We start from the raw sequence: 14893 nt of genomic DNA on the forward strand, positions 1-14893 counted from the left end.
GGTTTTAATCCCGGTTCTGCCATTTGTCTTCTCTGTGACCTTGGGTAAGTCACTTAACTTCTCTGAGTGTCAGTGACCTCACCTGTAAAATGGGGATTAACACTGTGAGCCTCGTGTGGCATATAGACTGTATTCAGCCTGATCAGCTTGGATCTACCCCAGCACAAAGTGCAGCACCTGGCATATAGTAAGCGCTTAACAAATACCATAAAAACGTGCTTTGGAAATAAAGCTTTAATTGGTTACTCTTCCTTCTGCTATCTATAGTAGTGCATTGAATTGATAAAATGTGGGAAATATCTGGAAAAGAGACTCTTTTGACAAAACTTTAAGACAATTGGAGAGAATAATATAAGGGAAAGGTGAGCACAGAAAAGGGTAGAGCACTGGCAAAATGCAATGCGAGCATCACTAAGGGTGGCTGCTGACAATATTACTAACATACTACATGTGTATACATCTTGGGCCTATAAAATATAAATTTGTATATACAAATATACATTATGAAATATGATTATCAGTATACAAATACCATGTAAAAATATGTCTTACTTTTCCTGTTCTATGATTAAAAAAAGCATACAAAAATCTGTTGTGAAATGACTTGAACAATATCAATAAACTATTTTGGTAATGTTAAAGCATATGCCTTTCAAGTTTTCCCAGTATTAGTTATTACAGTGTTGAAGTTGATTTTCCAGGCAATCCAAAACGTTCAAAAGTGTTTGAGGCAACTTAAAAAAAAAAATATGCTTAGTTGTACCATCTGGATATTAAGATTGAAAGAGGTGCCTCAGAAATCTGTCAAGCTCCTTGGTAGATTCTGTCTCAATAAGCAAGAGATGGGCAAGTAGTCATAGGCTGATGGCGTCTCCAGAATTAGGGAGTTTCTTTCAGTAGCCAAACAGCCAGTTAGTAGGGTAGGGGCAGTCAAGTCTTACTTAACTGCAGGCTTAGAGATGTTGCCCGTGGGAAGACCATATGCTAGAGAGAGAGAGAGAAGAAGCCCTTCCTTATCCCTATTTGTAAGGAGGTAGACTTGTCCTCAAACACCTCTCTACACTATACTTGAAAAAATATCATTCCTCATTTATGTTCCATACCCACAGGGAACCTTCTCAGGTGCCAAAGTTCTTGATTTCCTACTGTATCTCTGATGTTTTACCACCTGTGTGTTCAAACTACCCACCGTTCGGTATCCCAGTGAGCTCAACTCGAACAATATCATACCCACTGGTAAGGTCGCTGCTGTCTTGATTAATGTCCAGTTACGCTATAAAGTGCATTATGTGGTGTAGTATCCTCAGTGAGAAAACAAAGCAGCACAATTACCCTCCACAGTTCTCAAGTTCATCTTAATAACTGAGCTATCATTTATGTCTGGCTTATCTAAGCAGAGAAAGAACTTTAAGGTGAAAGAATCATCATCCCAGGTTGAGGCATTGTTGTAATATCAGGATAACACTGAAGGTCTTGCAAAACCGACATCAAGACACTGTCCAATTTGGGTGGGTAAATATTATCTTGTGCTTTCGGGCCCATTTTGCAAATACTTTCTTTTCCGTGATAAACCTGTGACCTCCATAAGGAGCATTTTCATGCAGAAGATATTCATCACATTCATCTCTTCCTTGCTCATAGTAGTGGTAGGGGACTTTTCTAAAGCCTTCTGACCTAGGAATTAAAAAAATGGAGAGGGGCTGTGAAACATCCTCTTGATGGAATCCGTTATACTCTCAGTAAATGCATTTCCTATACTTCGAAGTCATGCATGATTCTTGCCCATGTACTAGGTTCAGAGCTATTACATGTGGAAGCTTTTAGTGAAATGTACAATATGTATGTGCTTTAATAGATCAAATGCAATTTATAGATTTCTACGATCATATTCAAATAAATATTTCCCCAGAATCAAAGCAAAGGTCGGAACAGACTTTTTGATAATCAGAATGTGAAATTTAACTCTTCTTTGTTCCATGACTCTTCCTCTAAGTAAAAACAGTTAGGTGAAAAGATTTTGGTTCAATGTTACCATTTTGACAAAATGATCAAAGAACTGTCAGAATCACATTATACCCAATAGTTAGTAGGAATGTTATAATTCCATTACTCTAATAAAGCTTAGAAGATTTGTTTTATTATCTAGATAAAACTACCTCACGAGAGAGTATATACTGTTAATAAACACAGTAATTTTCAATAAGGATCTGGCAGGTTACTCACTTAATAATGAAATATCATTTCTAGGAAGTATTGTTGTCAGTTTATTTGAGGTTCCAGGGCATTTTGCAGAACAAATGGAAGATCTCCATCTATCAGACCATTAGTGCAGTAGAAATGACAGAACTTGTTTTGGAAATTAAATAACTGCTAAACTTGTTTTGCATTTCCAAAGTGTGTGTGTGTGTGCATATATGTGTATTATGTGTGTGTGTGTGTGTTCCTGAGAAGTCTTTTCTTTCAAAAAGTTCCATCCAGTTGTAAACGTCTCCATTTTTTTCTCCTTTTTATCAAACACCAAAAGCCCAAACTAATGCTTAGACAATCCCATGTCACATCAGTGCAGAACATAACGGTGGAGAAAGAGTGATCGCTTTAGCCATTTCTGGGATTTATACTGAAATAGTATTCAAATGAATTGTGAAATTTTGACAAGACATCAAAATTGGAGAGGCAGGAAAATAATTTCCTGTGATCTTACTTGCAGTAGGTGTCATTTATCATCCCATAGACATGGATGCCGTAGCAAGCATCCATCGCCAGAATTAAGGTAAACCAACCAGTGCTGAGATATGAACCTGACTGGACTCTGAAAAAACAAAAACACAACACAGACACATACAACAAATTGCTGTGAGAAAATATGGGCACTTTAACAGGGAATAACATTTATTACCTGGACAAGAGATATCAAGAAACCTGACAATTTGTCAAGAACATACAATGATTTTGAAATATTTATAAATGTTCTTTTGTTCATGCCACCATGGGGCCTAGAGCTATGGTTTTCAGAAGCAACACCATATGGGAAATATCTGCAGTCAAACAATCCAGCTCTATTTAGGTGGGAAATAATTTGTCTATTTGAAAGTCACAGAGTTGTAGAGTATAAGTGGTGATAACTATAAATGATGATAAATTACCCACCCCACCCACCCTGCTAAGTCTTAAATATGATCTTTGTGGATAGTGAAGCACTGTAGCCTAGTGGACAGACCCTGAGCCTGAAGACAGAAGGACCTGGGTTCTAATCCCTGCTCCACCACTTGTCTGCTGTGTGACTTTGGGCAAATCACTTCACTTCTCTGTGCCTCAGGTGTCTCATCTGTAAAATGGGGATTAAGACAGTGACTTCCAACTGGGACAGGGACTGTGTCCTACCTGAATTGCTTGTATCCACCCCAGTGCTTAGTACAGTGCCTGGAATTTAACAAATACCACAAGTATTGTAGTATATTGTTATTACTGGGCTAGTTTGATGACATGCTATTATCATTATGATATCTATTATCATTAATATATCATGCTATTATGATATCAATTATCATTAATATATTAATATTAATGTTAGTATCATTAATAATAATTGTACTAATCTGTGGTGATTGGCAGGCTAGAGACTTTGGTGCTTACCTCCACTTGTCCCCCGAGGGGTGCTACTTTCCAACTGCCTCTGGGTTTCCCATCCCAGTGACCCACCCCATCCTTCCACGGCCATGAGCCATCACCCTTTGCAGTGCTGTCATGGAGACATTGCCTTAGAGCACTCTGACTCATAGGTGTCTTTGGTTCCTAAACAGTTGTAGTTTTCATGAGGCAAGAATCTTCCCCATCTCATTTAACCTTTCTTCAAAGTCCAAATTTTCAAGCTTTACATTTTTGAAAGCTCTTCTCTGTGTCCTTCCTGACTTCACAATCCTACATAAGTATGGAAACCCAAACTAGACCTAAAATATATTTGACAATGTGGAGAACAGAAGATTAATTTTGCTCCCCAGATCATCTATTTATTTGATATATATATATATTTCATCATGCTGTCTCGCTTTAAGGTGTCACCTCCTCTTCTTCCCCATTGGTGGCTTTGCTACTTTGCCATGTTAAGATTCCCTCTTTGTCTGTGACGTAGATAGTTCTGTCTGTTCTCTTCAAGGATGTCATGGTAGCATGGACGGGGCTCTATAGCTTCTCTAGAGGTGAATGAAGTTTCATAGTTGTGGCATGTCAGTAGATTCCTGATCTCTTCATCTTGGGCTTACCACCACTGGTCACTCAAGTTTCCTAGCTTGATTTATGTAACTTGTTATAGTAAACCTTTTGCGATATGTAATTCTGGAGTTGGAACCAGCTTCCCTAGCTCCCAACTCAATACCCCCATAAACCTCAACCCCCCCCACAGTTTACATATGAACACTAATGGTTATTAGTAACCACGTGCTACTCAACCCCCATCCCAGCCCCAAGGCACTTCTGTACATACCTGGCATTTATTTATTCATTTATATTGATATCTGTCTCCTCTTTTAGAATGTGAACTAGTTATGGGCAGGAATGTGTCTGCTTATTGTTGTACTCGCCCAATCGCTTAGTACGGTGCTCTGCATGCAGTAAGCACTTAATAAATGAAATTGAATGAATGAATGAATGAATGAATGAATGAATGAATATTTGCTCTTTAACTGTGACTTTCCAGGCGGTGCTCTGGCTAACTAACTGACTTTATGACCCTTCACCTTTTTCAGTGGTATTTGTTAAGCACTTACTATGTGCCAGGCACTGTACTCAGTGGGTAGATATAAGGTTGTCACGTTGGAAACAGCCCCTGTCCCACATGGGACTCGCAGTGTTAATCACATTTTAGCAATGAGGTAACTGAGACATGGAGCAGCTAAGCGACTTGTCCAGGGTCACACAACAGACAAGTGGTGGAGTCAGGATTAGAACCCAGGTTCTCCTAACTTCCAGGCCAAAACTCTACTAGGCCTCTCTGCTCCCCTTCTAAACAATAATCCTAGTTTACTACTGTGTTCTATTGTACCAGGCCGCTTTTCTGGATACAGAAGGTGTTTATAGAATGCACTGTTTAATTTCACATTGCTTTGAACTTCAACAAGAATCTCACACAATAAACTACCGAATATTCCTCACAGAACTGGTTCTCTGAGAAATTGGAGTTTTTGAACTTTTTTCATTTACTTTTACTTTTCATTTGTGGGAAGGGGTTGAAAATTGGGTTTTCACTTCATTTTTTTAGTGCTATTGTGTGAAGGGAACAAATAATATTTTCCCCTATTTCCATAATTGGAGAAGCAGCATGGTGTAATGGATAGAGCATGGGCCTGGGAGTCAGAAGATCATGAGTTAATTCATTCATTCATTCAATAGTATTTATTGAGCACTTACTATGTGCAGAGCACTGTACTAAGCACTTGGAATGTACAATTTGGCAACAGATAGAGACAATCCCTGCTCATTGAGGGCTTACAATCTAATCGGGGGTGACAGACAAAAACAAGACAACTTAATCAAAATAAATAGAATCAAGGGGATGTACACCTCATTAACAAAATAAATAGGGTAATAAAAATATATACAAATGAGCACAGTGCTGAGGGGAGGGGAAGGGAGAGGGGGAGGAGCAGAGGGAAACGGGGGAAAGGGAGCTTAGCTGAGGGGAGCTGAGAGAGGAAGCAGAGGGAGCAGAGGGAGAAGGGGAAGCTCAGTCTGGGCAGGTCTCTTGGAGGAGGTGAGCTCTCAGTAGGGCTTTGAAGAGGGGAAGAGAGTTAGTTTGGTGGAGGTGAGGAGGGAGGGCATTCCAGGACAGCGGGAGGACGTGAGCCAGGGGTCGACAGCGGGATAGGCATGAACGGGGGACGGTGAGGAGGTGAGGGGCAGAGGAGCGGAGCATGAAGGTTGGGCAGTAGAAAGAGAGAAGGGAGGAGAGGTAGGAGGGGGCGAGGTGATGGAGAACCTTGAAGTCCAGAGTGAGAAGTTTTTGTTTTGTGCGGAGGTTGATAGGCAACCACTGGAGGATTTTAAGGAGGGGAGTGACACGCCCAGAGCGTTTCTGTAGGACGATGATCCGGGCAGCAGAATGAAGAATAGACTGGAGCAGGGAGAGAGCTGATACAATAATTCAGCCAGGATATTATGAGAGCCTGTAAGATAGCCATTTGGATGGAGAGGAAAGGGTGGATCTTGGTGATATTGTAAAGGTGAGACCAACAGGCACTGGTGACGGATTGGATGTGTGGGGTGAATGACAGAAACGATCTGGGCATGTCACTCCCCTTCTTAAACAACTCCAGTGGTTGCCCATCGACCTCCGCTCCAAACAAAAACTCCTCACTCTAGGCTTCAAGGCTCTCCATCACCTTGCCCCTTCCTACCTCTCCTCCCTTCTCTCTTTCTACCGCCCACCCCGCACGCTCCGCTCCTCCGCCGCCCACCTCCTCGCCGTCCCTCGGTCTCGCCTATCCCGCCGTCGACCCCTGGGTCACGTCCTCCCGCGGTCCTGGAACGCCCTCCCTCCTCACCTCCGCCAAACTGATTCTCTTTCCCTCTTCAAAACCTTACTTAAAAATCACCTCCTCCAAGAGGCGTTCCCAGACTGAGCTTCTCTTCCCCCTCTACTCCCTCTGCCATCCCCCCTTTACCTCTCCGCAGATAAAGCCTCATTTTCCCCTTTTCCCTCTGCTCCTCCACCTCTCCCTTCCCATCCCCACAGCACTGTACTCGTCCGCTCAACTGTATATATTTTCGTTACCCTATTTATTTTGTTGATGAATTGTACATCGCCTTGATTCTATTTAGTTGCCATTGTTTTTACGAGATGTTCTTCCCCTTGACGCTGTTTAGTGCCATTGTTCTTGTCTGTCCGTCTCCCCCGATTAGACTGTAAGCTCGTCAAACGGCAGGGACTGTCTCTATCTGTTGCCGACTTGTTCATCCCAAGCGCTTAGTACAGTGCTCTGCACATAGTAAGCGCTCAATAAATACTATTGAATGAATGAATGAATGACAGAGTTGAGTCAAGGATGACACCAAGGTTGTGGGCTTGAGAGACGGGAAGGATGGTCGTACCATCCACAGTGACAGGGAAGTCAGGAAGAGGAAAGGGCTTGGGAGGGAAGATAAGGAGCTCAGATTTGGACATAGTGAGTTTTAGGCGGCAGACATCCAGGTGGAGACGTTCTGGAAGCAGGAGGAGATATGAGCCTGAAGGGAGGGGAGAAAACAGGGGAGGAGATGTAGCTTTGTGTGTTATCTGCATAGAGATGATAGTTGAAGCTGTGGGAGTGAATGACTTCACCAAGGGAGTGAGTGTAGATGGAGAAGAAAAGAAGGCCAAGAACTGACCCTTGACCTGCTACTTGTCTGCTGTGTGATGTTGGGCAAGTCACTTCACTTTCCTGGGCCTCAGTTACCTCATCTGTAAAATGGGGGTCAAGATTGTGAGCCCCATGTGGGACCAGGGATTGCATCTAACCCGATTTGCTTGTATCCACTCCAGCACTTAGTACAGTGCCTGGCACTTAGTAAGCACTTAAATTCCACAATTATTATTTTCATTATTACAATTTAAGAAGTGAATAAACGTGCCAACATATTTCACAGAAGTCTTCTAACCTTTATAAATAGGCACTATCTTTTGCTACTATGGTAGACTGCTAAGTGCACTATACCCAGTAGCAATTGATTAAATAATATTATCCCTTTTCCCCAAATTATTATTCATATAAAGAAGCAGCGTGAGAAGCAGCATGGCCTAGTGGTAAGAGAATGGGCTTGGAGAGGACATGGGGTCTAATCCCGGCTCTGCTAGTTGTCTATGTGACCTTAGTCAAGTTACTTAACTTCTCAGTGCCTCGATTACCTAATCTGTAAAAAATGGGGATTAAAACTGTGAGCCCCATGCAGGACAGGGACTGTGTCCAACCTAACTACCTTGTATTTACTCCAATGCTTAGAACAGTGCTTGGCAAAGAGTAAGTGCTTAATACTGTAATTATTATTGTTATTGATTATTATTATTATAAGGCATGTAAAGTTTCAACCCCTAAAGTTGGTGATTTTAATTCTTCAGTTGGTGCTAGAGAATAGAGGAAACTTTTCTACTTCAGTCCCCTATTTACACTCCAATTACTGTGTCTGCTGGAAGGAAACAGTGCAGGAAGAGAAGGTCAGCAGGCAGGATGCAGAGTAGCAGGGATCTCCTTTAAGTCTACTTGCAATAACAGCAGGATTCTGCAGCTGGATGCTGCAGCTGCCTCTTTTTGGCTGGAATTCTACTCCCTCTCTGACTTACTGAAAAGGGCTGGGGGAATTGATTTCTGCAAATCCCATACAAATGAAACTACGATGAGAAGCAGCCTGTGGCCTAATGGAAAGAGCTTGGACCTGGGAGTCTGAGGTCCTGAGTTCTAATCCTAGCTCTGCCCACTTGTCTGTTGTGTGACTTTGGACAGGTCACTTAACTTCTCTGTGCCTCTGTTGTCACACCTATAAAGTGGGGATTATGACTGTGATCTCCATGTGGGGCAGGGAAATTGTCCAACCCAATTTGCTTGTACGTACCCTAGTGCTTAGGTAGTGCCGGATGAGACCCAAATGAAGTCAGAGAAAGACCCATAGCAGCAAAGCCTGTAGAGATCCCTGAATGCCAACGTGTTGACCCAAACAACCCCGAGATTGGACACAGTGAGAGGGCTCATTCAATTATCAATGCCTGTGGATCGGTCCTGGCCCTAAGATATTAGGGAAGCAGCATGGCTCAGTGGAAAGTCAGAGGTCATGGGTTCGAATCCCAGCTCTGCCCCTTGTCAGCTGTGTGACTGTGGGCAAATGACTTAACTTCTCTGTGCCTCAGTTACCTCATCTGTAAAATGGGGAGTAACTGTGAGCCTCACCTGGGGCAACCTGATTACCCTGTATCTTTCCCAGTGCTTAGACCAGTACTCTGCACATAATAAGCACTTAACAAATACCAACATTATTATTATTATTAGAGAACTGGGGAGGAAGGGAAAGGCAGACATGAAAGTCCAAGAGAGTAGTTTCTGACAGTTTCTGACACATACACCACAATTACCATTACATGGACCGTGTCCAATCTGGTTAGCTTGTATCTAACCGAGGGCTTAGTAAAGTACCTGGCATATAGTAAGTGTTTAACAAATATCAGTAACACTAAGATAAGAACAAAACTTTAAAGGTTCTATATGGAAAAAAAGGGGAGGGGGGAGTATTTTGAGAGAGAAAAGAAAAATAAATGTACAAGTACATGCTGAAATTGTATAGGAATCCCAGGATGGAAAGACTGAGCTACTCATTGCCTTCGAGGTTATCACTCATGCCGGGGAGACCTGACTACTTCAAGTTGGCTTCCAGTCGTATTACTTGTACCTGCTGCATTTGGGGATCAATAAGGGATCAATGAAAACAATTTTTGTCATCTATGAATGAACAATCCAAACGTCCCATGGGGCCACTGAGACAAGTGAAAGATCCAAGTCAATGATGAAGGAATGCTTACACTGATGCTGCAGAATAATGAATGTGCAGGGATGAGAGGCGGGCATATGCAGAGCAAGCTATCAATCATTTGTTTGCACTGGCCCGGTTTTGCATACTACAGTACCTTGGTAATCAAGGTACTTACAACTTGGAAACTACTTAAATTTACTCACTCATCTCTTGGAAATAATGGGTCTGTCAACACAGTGATGTAGAACACGCTCGAAGGCATATCATTTGAAATATGCTCTTTCATCAGGTTTATTACCATTGAAATGTGTACTACTCTCTTGGACTTTCATGTCTGCCTTTCCCTTCCTCCCCAGTTCTCTAATATTTCAGGGACAGGACCGATCCACAGGCATTGGTAATTGAATGAGCCCTCTCATTGAGTCCGATCTTGGGGTTGTTTGGGTCAGCATGCTGGCATTCAGGGATCTCTACAGGCTTTGCTGCTGCAGGTCTCTCTCTGACTTCATTTGGTTGTCATCCGGCACCTACTTCAGCTTGATGGGGGGCCTGAAATCTAACCCTGGTCAATTACATTTCTCTTCCCAAGGGAAAGCAGAGAAGCCGTGTTGCTAAGGGCCTGGGAGTCAGAAAGACCTGAGCTCCAATCCCAGCTTTGCCATTTCTCTGCTGTATGACCGTGGACAAGTTACTTTACTTCTTGGGGCCTCAGTTACCTCAAGGGTAAAATGGGGATTAACGCTATGGGCCCCATGAGTCACAGGCCTGTGTCCAACATGATTTGCTAGAATCCACCATAGTGCCTGGCACATAGTAAGCACTTAAATTCCATTTGAACAAAAAAAGCCAGGGCAGATATAGTGAGGCTTAAAACTGTTTTTATTTAAAGGATAATAATCATCATTATATTGATGATGGTATTTGTAAATTGCTCATTATGTACTAAGGACTATACTGTTTTCCACTAGGCCATGTTGCTTCTCAGTAAGGTCTAAGTAAAAGCAGTGTGGCTCAGTGGAAAGAGCAGGGAGTCAGAGGTCATGGGTACTAATCCTGGATCCGCTGCTTGTCAGCTATGTGACTTTGGGCAAGTCACTTAACTTCTCTGTGCCTCAGTTACCTCATCTGTAAAATGGGGATTATGACTGTGAGCCCCACATGGGACAACCTGATCACACTGTATCCACCCCAGTGCTTAGAACAGTGATTTCCACAAAGTAAGCGCTTAATAAATGCCATCATTAATTAGAAGGGAGAATGGGCATTAAATCTCCACTTTACAGATAGGAGACTGAGGCACAATTCATTCATTCAATCATATTTATTGAGAGCTTTCTGTGTGCAGAGCACTGTACTTAGTGCTTAAAAGAGTACCACCCAACAATGAACAAAGTTAAATGACTTGCCCAAAGTCATGGAAGCAAGTGGTAGAGCTGGAATTAGAACCCAGGTCCTCTGACTTTCAGGCTTGTGCTCTTTCACTAGGCCATGCTCTTGTCCAGAATAAAAGGTGCATCTAGAACATGTTTCTTGCCCTCAAGGTGATAACATAGGCAAGAAAGAGAAAGGAGCTTATTAATGTCCTATGCAGGGGGAAAGAAAGATGGGGTATTTATATAGCCAGAATTTTCTAGGTGGTATTATTTGGAGGACATCTTGATTTCCCCTTAAATTATAAGTTTCTAAAGAGAAGCAGCGTGGCGCAGTGGATAGAGCATGGGCTTTGGAGTCAGGGCTCATGAGTTCGAATCCCAGCTCTGCCACTTGTCAGCTGTGTGACTGTGGGCAAGTCACTTAACTTCTCTGTGCCTCAGTTCCCTCATCTGTAAAATGGGGATTAAGACTGTGAGCCCCATGTGGGACAACCTGATTCCCCTGTGTCTATCCCAGCGCTTAGAACAGTGCTCTGCACATAGTAAGCGCTTAACAAATACCAACATTATTATTATTATTATTATTATTAAAGGGCAGGAAACATGTCTTGGTGTTATTACAGTCTCTCTAATGCTTGGGTGGGTGTCTAGCACACCAAATGCTTGATAAATGCTACAGATTGATTATTTAACTCCTTGCAGAGGTAGAAGAGGGAATTATGGAAAAATGGAGGTAGTTGAAAGAAAAAGAGGGAACTAAACGCTGGCATAGGATGAGTCAGAGGTCAAGGAAAGTGAAGAGTTGGGGACAGAGGGCAATGAACGAAGACTAAAACAGAGGTGACAGCTAAATGACAGGCTATCACCTTCCACCATTTTCCAGTACTGCTCTGGATGCAGCCTCTCCTTGATCCTTTGTGATCTGAAACTGAGAGTTGACATGGGAATTTAGGATCAAATGAAAAGAGAAGATTGGGCTGTTAGAGGGCTGCTCTCTACTGTTTGGGGGATTCCTGCCAGCCCACATGGTTCCCAGTCCCTTTTTTTTAAAATGGTATTTGTTATGCACTCACTGCGTGCCAGACACTTTACTAAGTGCTGGGTGATTGTTCTGTCTTAGTCATATGTGATGACTTGCAGCCAGATTAGCTTCTATTTTCCAAGCAAAAACACACTAACGTTAGGTTCTAGAAGCTCCTGAAGCCCCCCAGGCCTCTTACTAATTCCAGGGAACTTGCTGACTACTTTATTGGTAAGTATCAAAATCATCAGTCAGCCAGTCAGTCAATCATACTGATCGAGAGCTTACTATGTACAGAGAACTGTACTAAGCTCTTGGCAGAGAACAATATAACAATATAATGGGCAAATTCCCTGCCCACAACGAGCTTAGAATCTCAAGGGAGGGATAGAAATTAATATAAATAAAGAAATGAATGTCATTAAATACAAACGTCCCAAAACCTCCCCTCCACCATTCCACTCTCTAATGTTTGCTCATCTTTTTCCTGCTTCCTGGCTGCTTCTCAAGAGGTAGTCTTCTGGCTGCTCTTTAAATCCACTTAGTCTACCTTCTCCCTTTCAAGTTCCTATTATCACTTGCTTCGACTGCCCTCCCCAACTTCACTGTTATTTTAAACCTTTCAGCCTCCTAGGGCTCATTTCCCCGGGGTCTTCAAACATGCTCAAGTCCTCTCCATACAAAAACTTCTTCCCTTGACTCCATGGCCACCCTCCTCTGGCTGTGACTCAATCTCCCTGCACCCATTCCTAACTAACTCCTAATCAGCAGGTTTGTATGTACCTGCTGCCTTGATTTCCTCTCTGTCAAATATTTTTTTATTCATTCATTCATTCATTCAAACATATTTATTGAGTGCTTATTGTTTGTGGAGCACTCTACGAAGAGCTTGGGATACAATACAATGCAACAATAAACAGATTCATTCCTTGCCCACACTGAGCTTACTATTTAGAGGGAGAGATAGGTATTAATTTAAATCAATAAAGTGCAGGTATATATGTAAGTGCTGTGGGGATGGGAGGGAAGATGAATAAAGGGAGCAAGTCAGGAAGACACAGAAGGGAGTGGGAGGAGAGGAAAGGAGGGCTTAGTCAGGGAAGGCCTCTTGGAGGAGATATGATATTAATAATAATGACATTTGTTAAGTTTTCACTATGTGTCAAGCACTGCTCTAAGTGCTGGGTGGGGATACAAGGTAATCAGGTTGTCCTACGTGGGGATCACAGCCTTAATCCCCATTTTACAGATGAGGCACAAAGAAGTTAAGTGACTTGCCCAAAGTCACATAGCTGACAAGTGGCGGAGCTGGGATTAGAACCCATGACCTCTGACTCCTAAGCCCGTGCTCTTTCCACTGAACCACGCTGCTTCTCTGCCTTCAGATATGCCTTCAGTATTGTCTTCAAACACTGTATTCAGGCTTTCGAACCCTTCACTCCATCAGGATCATGCTCAAAGCCAAGTACTAAAGGCTCAAATCTGTCAGGAGTCCCTGCTCAGCCAATGATCTGCAATCAATACTGTAGACTATTATCAGTGATCTTAACAGTTGTGTTGGTTAAGCCCTTACTATGTGCCAAGCACTGTACTAAGCTCTGGGGGAGATAAAAGATACTCAGGTTGGGCACAGTCCCTGTTCCAAATGGGAGTTAGTGTTAGAGGGAGGGTGAATAGGTATTTAATATCCATTTTACAGAAGATGAAACTGAGCCACAGAGAAGTGAAGCAACTTGCCAAAAGTCACACAGCAGACAAGAGGTGCAGCCACAATTAGAACCAGTCCCATGCTCTATCCACTAGGCCAGGATGTGTCTCTATGAGTTGGATTCTTTATTTAGCCTTTCCTCAGTCCCACAGCACTTACATACATATCCATAATTTCTTTATTTATAATAATGTCTGGATCCCCTTTTAGACTGAAATTCCTTTTTGGGGGGGGATAGTATTTGTTAAGCACTTACTATGTGCCAATCACTGTTTTATGCGCTGGGGTAGATACAAAGTAATCAGGTTGTCTCACGTGGGGCTCACAGTCTTAATCCCCATTTTTCAGATGGAGCAACTGAGACACAGAGAAGTTAAGTGACTTGTCCAAGGTCCGGAGCCAGGATTAGAACCCAGGACCTCTGACACCCAAGCTTGGGCTCTATCCACTAAGCCACGCTGCTTCTTTGGGTAGGGAACGTGTCTACCAACTCTTATATTGTATTCTCCCAAATGCTTAGTATAGTGCTCTCCATGCAGTAAGTGCTCAATAAATATGTTTGATTGATTGAAGGAACTCATAGTCTGGAAGGGGAGACAGACATTAATATGAATAAATAAATTATGTATATGTACATAAGTGCTGTGCAGCTGAGAGTAGGGTGACTAAGAGAAGCAGCGTGGCTCAGTGGAAAGAGCCCGGGCTTGGGAATCAGAGGTCATAGGTTCGAATCCCGGCTCTGCCACTTGTCAGCTGTGTGACTGTGGGCAAGTCACTTCACTTCTCTGTGCTTCAGTGACCTCATCTGTAAAATGGGGATTAACTGTGAGCCTCATGTGGGTCAACCTGATTACTCTGTATCTACCCCAGCGCCTAGAACAGTGCTCTGCACATAGTAAGCGCTTAACAAATACCAACAATAAAGGAAGCAAATCCAAGCATAAGGGTGGCCCAGAAGGAAATGGGAGAAGAGAAAATGATAGCTTGGTCAGGGCAAGCCTCTGCTTAGAGAAGGTCCTCTGATGCCCAGGCCTATGTTCTTTCCATGAGGCCATACAGGTTGTCCTAACTTGGTTGTTCCTCACCCTACCCCTCTGACTATGCCTTAGATTCATTTATTGGTTCCTTTTCTGTCCATCTCGCAGTGGGTGAACCAAAAATTTTGACTGGGGGTATCCTATGCTTCTCACTCCACATTCACTCTCTCGGAGAGTTCATTCATTCAATTATACTTATTGAGTGCTTACTGTGTGCTTAGCACTGTACTAAGCACTTGGAAAGTACAACTCAGCAACAGAGATAATA

The 14893-nt window shown here is 42.7% G+C and overlaps 1 protein-coding gene across 2 annotated transcripts in view; it reads right to left on the bottom strand.

The window, feature by feature from the left end:
• Window positions 1-219: 219 nt before the first annotated feature.
• The window catches only part of ST6GALNAC3 (ST6 N-acetylgalactosaminide alpha-2,6-sialyltransferase 3), a 569867-nt gene continuing 555193 nt past the window's right edge, over window positions 220-14893 (bottom strand). For both annotated transcript variants that reach the window (XM_029063900.2, XM_029063899.1), the window contains exons 4-5: window positions 2702-2809; window positions 220-1674 (exon numbers count right to left, since the gene is read on the bottom strand). In XM_029063900.2, the coding sequence (XP_028919733.1) occupies window positions 1488-1674; window positions 2702-2809 (295 nt within the window). In that variant the 3' untranslated portion in view covers window positions 220-1487. The remainder of the gene's footprint in view (window positions 1675-2701; window positions 2810-14893) is intronic.

Source organism: Ornithorhynchus anatinus, chromosome 4, assembly GCF_004115215.2.
Source record: "Ornithorhynchus anatinus isolate Pmale09 chromosome 4, mOrnAna1.pri.v4, whole genome shotgun sequence".
NCBI lineage: Eukaryota > Metazoa > Chordata > Mammalia > Monotremata > Ornithorhynchidae > Ornithorhynchus > Ornithorhynchus anatinus.